Consider the following 7,768-nt stretch of genomic DNA (forward strand, 5'->3'; position numbering starts at 1 on the left):
GTACATAATAATAATAAATAATATTTAAATATTTAAATAATTAATCATAGGTATTTTTGATAACAAAATAGTTTTAAAAAATAATATTATTTTATACTACCCTTTTAAATGAAAATAATAAAGTGTAATATTATTATTCGTTTTCTGAATGATTAAAATTCAAAAATAACATTTGAATATGACTTGGTTTAAATTTTAAAATTGACATATATGATTAAAAATTTGAATTAAATTTTTTAGTTAAATATTATATTAAATGAAATGCTTTAGTTTTTCTATTTGTAGATTTATGGTAAAAAAATTATATATAAAAATTATATGTTATTATATATATACTAGAAGGTATTTAGAAATTGAAAAAAATTTATACATCAAATCACTCCATTTAAGTATAAAAAATTTAATTATTTAAGTGGAATATAAAAAATAATAAAATTTTAATATTTAAGTTATGTAATTTAATGTATAAATTATAACAAATTAGTTTAACATGTATATATAAGTATATATAAGCTTAATTATATTATCATATTAAGTGTTATAATTATATTTGATTATGAATATAATATTTAATTTTATAATTATATAATATAAGAAAGTTAAAACTTAATTTTTGTGTATATTTTTATAATAATAATTATTAACTATAAATAAGTATTATTTTTTTTACATTGATTTCTTAAAATTAATGTAGTACATCATATAATCTTTCTAGTCATTTATGGTATTTTGTTGATTTACTTGTCATTGATGTAAAGAATGACATTAATTAATGAATAAAATTTTTTAAGATGTTAAATATATAGAATATATTAAAAAATATCTAAGACAATATATATATATATATATATATATATATATATATATACTTTTATCTAAATATGTTTCTAATTTTCAGCAAAATAAAAGATAATACTATAAAAAAAATAGTATATAAAAAGATTAACAATTCAAACGAACAACTAAAAGGTTCATGCATGCATGGTAAGGTTGAAAAATTAGAACCAAGAAAAAAATACATATTTCTCACTGGATTACTAAAAATAGTTCATATTATATATAAAAAAAGTAAAATATAAGAATAGTTTCCTAACACTCATCATTAGTAGTATTAACTTCAGCATCTGGTTCAACAAACTTCTTCCAATAAGAATGACTCTGCCACACAACATACATTTCTTCTGTGGAAACTCCCTTAGTCTCTGGTAGAAGACTGTAAATGAATATGTTCATCACAATGACAAAGCATGCAAAGAAGATGAACAATCCAAACTTTATGTGACAAAGCATGATGGTGAAAATTTGCGTAATGGCAAAGGTCAATATCATGTTCATAGAGATATTAATACTTTGTGCAGCTGAACGCACTTCAAGTGAAAAAATCTCACTTGGAACCAACCATCCTAAAGGACTCCAAGACCATGCAAATCCTGTCATGTACACACATATGCCCCACACGGCCACAGTAGCATACTTTGGCAACATTTCTGGGTTTCCATCAAGTCCAAATTTGCATGCAATTGCTACGAATATCTACGGGAAGCCAAATCAAAACAACAAACAAATTAATCACATTATACTACCAAAATAACACCAAAAGAGTGTTAAGAAAAGATGTTACCTGGCCAATAAACATTTGTATTCCTCCTACTAAGAAAAGAGTTCGTCTATCAAATTTATCAACCGTGAATATGGAAACAAGAGTGGTAATTGCGTGGTAACCTCCAGTGATCATGGTAGACATGAAAGAAGCATTGACTCCAAAACCAATGGTCTTGAACAGGATAGGAGCATAAAATACAATCACATTCATGCCAGTAAGTTGTTGGAAGAAGGGAATGGCTATGGCAAATGTGAGTTGGGGTCTGTACCGTCTCTTTAATAAAGAGATCCAAGGATGTTTCACTGCTTTGGAGCATTCACTTGCTGCCACAAGATCCTCAAACTCCTCATTCACATCTGTAATTCCTCGAATCTCAATAAGTTTAGTTTTAGCCTTTCCATCAAGACCATGTTCTATGAAAAAACTTGGTAATCTTGGAAGCGAACTTGCACTGCAGATGATAATAAGAGCAAGAATTGTTGGAAAGCGTAAGCTATAACGCCATCCTTCCCCGTTCTCCTCCTCGACATAATTATAGTTGATGACATTTGCAACAAAGATGCCAACCGTAATTGTAAATTTGAACATCATATTAAGAACTCCTATGTGTTTATATGGATCAACCTCCGATATATATATTGACAAAGACTAAAAAAAAAAAAAAAAGTAACATCATGATACATGACATAAGTAATATCTAATATAATGACAACTAAAATATTTTTCTTTTAATTAAAAATTAACACATAATTTACCTACTAAATTTGTCAATTTTAAAAATATGTAATCGCGGTTCATAATAAGTCTACAAATACATAAAATAATATACTAAATTAAAAAATAATCAAATAATCAGCTAAATTAAAAAAGATAATGTTTTGAGAAAGAAAACACTGACATGTTATCTAAGTAATATTTTCTTAAAGAAAATATAAGAATTCGGTATATAAACACATGTATTGTTATCATTGATTATACAATAAATGTAATATAGTTACAATTAAAATGGTTTTTATAAAGGTATGTAACGTAAATTATAAAAATCACTTCAACACTTAATTTTTTGTATTAAGTTTTAAATATTATAATTTATAAAAGAAGTGAATAAAAGTATATTACCTTATTGGCACATCCAATTCCTAAACCAATTAAAATGCGACCGACGATTAACATCCGAACATTTAGTGCAAAATCATTTAATTCAGCACCTCCAAGAATGAGTACACCTGCACAGATCATGGTAGTGCGTCTCCCGAGAAGTCGAATGACAGTGGATGCAAACACTGATGCAACCAGAACAGCCAAATATAAAGATGATGTGAACAATGTCAATGTTTGATCATCCCAGGGCTTTATGTTCTTCTCCTGTTGATACACTTCTGGGAAGAAATTCTTCAAAAAAGAATCCATAGAACTTACGCCACCTGTACATGTTGATGTGAGTAATGAATAAAACAACAATTCATAAAAAGATAGATAGGTATGTTAGCATACCTGATACACCCAAATTATAACCAAATAGTAATCCCCATAAGATAGTCACAAAATAAGTCCAGAAAACCCAGTTTGTAAATTTTCCTGGATAGCTTTTTACGGAAGATCCATATAAAAAAGTTCCTGCCATTCTCAAAAACTTTCACCAAAATATGAATTAATGGATGCGGAGAGAGTGCAAACAATATCACTCCAAGAAGTGCAGACGTTAATTTATAGCCTATATTCTTTTGGATTTTTATTCATGTATATCTATATATCTATATCAATATCTTCTTTTTTTTAACTGCTTGCATTTTAATATCTTTTCTCCCCTTATTATCTTCCCTGATTATATTGTTTAATTCCCGTTGTCAACACCCAATTTCGTACGGATAAAAAATAAAAAAAATAAATATTAACCTAAATAATAATTAGGAAGAAAGTAAAAAAAATAATACAAAAAATAATATTTAATAGAGCATAAATATATATTTCTTTTTCTTATTTCTACTTTATTTTCATCTTGTTTTTGTTTTGTTCGTTTTGTTTTTATTTTATGGCTTTTATTTCACTTTATTTTATTTTATTAATGTTATTATTGTTATTATCTTATATTATTTTTATATCCATTTTAACCCTTTTTATTTTATTTTATTCTTTCTTTTTATTTAGTTTCGTTTTTATTTTGTTGTTTTATTTTATGTTCTTTGAGTTTAATATGTTTTACTGCACTTTTATTTCATATTAGCTTTTTATCTTGTTCCTTTTTATTTAGTCGTTTTCCATTTTTTTATGCATATCCATTTTCATTTTCGTAACAACTTAATTTCTTTTTTATGTACCTGCAGCATTCTTTTTCTTTATTTTTAACCTTGTTTTCATTCTGTTAAAAGTGTAACAAGTTTCTATCATGTTCATATCATCTTATTTTTTACACCCACCTTTATTCTCTTTGCACTCTAAGATTCTTCCAATCACACGTTGCCACATTGCCACGGGTCCCATGTTTTCTCTCTCAACTTATTTTCTAGACATGCAAAAAAGGCTTCCTTTTTTCTCTGCACCAGCACAACCTACCCGCTGCAACTCTCTTTACATTGTCGCTTCTCCACGTAGATTTCATGCATTAACCCTCGGTTCCATGCATTAATCTTCATACATCTCCTCTGTTTTAATCAAAAAGTTGTCGTTCTTGTGGATTTCCTCAATGATCAACACGCAACCGCCAACAATGAAGAAATCTTTCTCTCCTATAACACGTTTTCCTTTATCTTTTCCGAGAGGCCCAACACTTACTCACAGGGAACAATAGCCACCATCATGATTCACCTGCAAAAACCGAAAAAACAACAACCCAAAGTCTACTCTCCTCCACCTACACACACAACTTCCAAGCATCCGAAGAGCACGCACGGTGAGAGCACAAAAAGAGAACAAGGTGAAGGTGAAGAGAAAAAAAGAGTGGAAACAGCTCAGACAAGGGGGCAACAGACTTGAACGAGCAGACCCAAGACCACCACCAGCAGGAGCTTCTGAGAAGTAAGCATTGTACCTTCAATATTTATGTGTGAGCATGATGATTAGTTGCATGTGGGGATGGCTGTATTTCATTGTTATTGGTTCATGATTCAAATATGCTTGTATGTGGGAACTGTTGTTGCTTTAACGGTTGAAAATGAAACACCATGACACTCTTCCATCACCAACCTCTCTCACTGCCGTCACACCCTTCCATCCTCACACAACTCGCACACATTCCATCCTTCATCTTCTTCACTAATAATCCTCCAAAAACCACCCTCGTATTGCTTCCTCCATCACTGTCACGCTCCCTTCATCTTAATCATCCATCTGCACAAAAACACGAAACAGAGACTCAAGAAAATACCCATACAAATCCCCCATTCACGTCTTCACCACTTCAACATCACACCATTCCCCTGCCCAAGAATACAAAACAGAATCCATTATCCCTCACCTCACCTTCAATCATCTCTTTCACACCACAAACCAACCCCTCCCACACGGTCACCAATAAACCGGAACCCCATTCCAGTGCCAAGCACTCAAGTCTCATTTTCCCCAATCAGCCGCGTCTAATCATAGCGCATAGATGAACAAAGAAGTAGAAACCATCGCCGGCGGCGAGGCCGGTGGCGAGTCAGAGCTTTGAACGGAGTACAAGCACCAATGGCAGTGGCCCTGGGGTTCGCGCAGAAGCAGTTCGAGTTGCGCATGAGGGGAAGGAGAGTGAAGGTCGCATAGGCTCTCGTCGCCAACGACCGTGGTGGACACCGGTGTCGCCCGCGACGGCTGTGGCCGGTGGTGGCGAGATGACGAGGTGACGATCTTTCGGGGTTGGAGTCGATGCATGCGCGAGAACAAATCGTTGAGCCGCCGAGAACGAGGGCGACGTCTCCGACGTCAACGGGGCCGCCGGCAAGCCGGTCGCATGATGGTGCGGTGGCGTGGTGATGCGACGGTGAAGGTGGTGTGTCGGTGGGCAATGACCCGTGCGGACGTTGATAGGGAGAGAGGGAAGGGGCTTGCCTCTTGTTTTTTTTCAGCAGCTAGGGTTTAGGTGAATTGGTTTCACTTGCCACATCTGACTTTTTTTGTTTTTACGCCTTGCACCCCCATAGTTTCACCTTGCACCAACCATTATTTCGTTTTGGGCTAGAATGTTGATTACGTTCTGCACCCCCTATTTGGATTGTGTTAATTGTTTTTCACACCCTCTTTACTTTAGGAACTCCTTCGTGTACCCCCGTTTTTAATCTCTGCACCTCCATCTTGTGTTTGCCTACCACACCCCCTTTATTTACTGCACGCACCCCACCTCTTACTTCATACACCTCCCACGTGTGATATTCATGCACCCATATCTTTGCCTATTGTTGGGTTTGTTGTTGTATTTACTTTGTGCACCCTCACTAATCACTCATGTACCCCACATTTTATTTTCCCCTTTTATTTATTTTATTATTATAAAAAAAAACAAAAACAAATATATTTGAAAATTATCAAAATTGCAAAAAAATATATAATAATGAAAAATCAAAAAAATAAAAAATAAAATGTTCTCTTTCACTCCGATGTGTCTGTCCGGTCGCTCGCACCGCATGACGCTTTTTTTTTTTTTTTCTAAACATACCAAAAATAATTTTCTTTCCCTTCTAGTGTCTGTCCGACCGCTCGCGTCGTGTGACACCTATTTTCAAATAATTCGAAAATGCCAAAAAAATATAAAATTTCAAAACATAAAAAACATCAACATTTGCAAACAAACAAGCTTTTAAAGAACTACGTAACCCTGATTTCTCATTTTTAATGAGAATACGTAGGACCAAGGTCAATCCTTGTCGGGCCCAAAAACTTAAAAAATATTTTTGTTTGTTTTTAGTATTATTTTTGTCTCATTATTTTTGGGGAAAATCAATATTTTGAAAACCAAATCAACTTTGCATTTTTAATTAAAGGTACCGCCTTCGGGCGGGCGTTGTAGGTGCTAACACCTTCCCTACACGTAACCGACTCCCGGATCGAAAAATCTGGTTTTTCGTAGGCTTATTTTATTTTTATGATTTTCCATAGTTTTCCAGAATAACTATGGTGGCGACTCCAAATCTTTTTTAAACCTATTTTCTGTTTTGGTTCGTCGTCCCGTCGCGATTCCGGTTGCGACACCCGTTTTTCTCCTTTATTATTCTAACGGATTATCTTCAAAGTCATAATTTTAATAATTTAGTTTTTTATTCTTTATTGAATACAATTAATAAATTTCATCATCAAATATAGAGTATTATAAATTAAAATTTTTGACGGTAATAAGAAATTCTAGCCTCTTTTAAATTTGAAATTAATTTATTTTATTTCATTTTTTAAATATTTCTTTTATTGGACAATGTAAAAACAAATGTATAGAATTATTAATTATTAATAAATTAATTTCTAAATCAATTGTGGCTTGAGATTAAACGTTTCAATATTTGTATGAAGTACTATCCACATTTATTTAAGTATGTATTTAAATCGTGAGAGTTTATGCGGACTTAATTGAGATACAAATTTATAAAATTTTAAGAGTCACAACACAATATGTAATATTAGAGGTCATATAACCATAATACAAAATATTATGAGTGTTGAGAATTTCTAAGAATTGTGAAAATATGATAAATAAAAGAGATATGTTATAGAAATTTTTTATTTTATTTTATTCATATATATATATATATATATATATATATATAATATAATGTAATATAAAAAATGTAAAATCACAAAATTATTTATCCAAGAATTAATAATAATATATTTTTTATTACTACTACCATTAATCATAATGTAAAAGATAAAGATTTAAAAGCTTTCAAAACGATTATAAAAGAAATTTTAATTTTAGATGATAAAATTTAGGAAAAAAATATGTTTTTTGTGTGTTAAATTTGACCTAAAATTGAAAATAGTTGCTAGTTAAAACTTGGTCATTGTTTGGTCTATATAGTTTGAAAAATATTGTTTGGTCATTGTTATTTTTTGTGATTTTATATATTAAAATTGTATTTAACAAAACAGATATTTCCTTTGATAAATATCTTAAAAAATAAAATAAAATGATAAAAAATATTTTTTTTTGAGAATTATAAATTTTATAAGCTAAGTTGTTATTTGCATGTTTGATTATTG

General features: G+C 31.2%; 1 protein-coding gene across 1 annotated transcript; it reads right to left on the reverse strand.

Annotated features, from left to right (window-relative positions):
* Positions 1 to 1,089: 1,089 nt before the first annotated feature.
* On the reverse strand, positions 1,090 to 3,227 carry LOC114188604 (sugar transport protein 1-like). Its single transcript, XM_028077175.2, has 4 exons — positions 3,098 to 3,227; positions 2,723 to 3,027; positions 1,622 to 2,251; positions 1,090 to 1,533 (listed from the first exon to the last, which is right to left on the reverse strand). Exons 1-4 carry the CDS (start codon positions 3,225 to 3,227, stop codon positions 1,090 to 1,092), a joined length of 1,509 nt encoding a protein of 502 aa, XP_027932976.2.
* Positions 3,228 to 7,768: the final 4,541 nt, after the last annotated feature.

This window comes from Vigna unguiculata, chromosome 6, assembly GCF_037176805.1.
Source record: "Vigna unguiculata cultivar grain cowpea cultivar isolate G323 ecotype 2 chromosome 6, ASM3717680v1, whole genome shotgun sequence".
Lineage (NCBI taxonomy): Eukaryota > Viridiplantae > Streptophyta > Magnoliopsida > Fabales > Fabaceae > Vigna > Vigna unguiculata.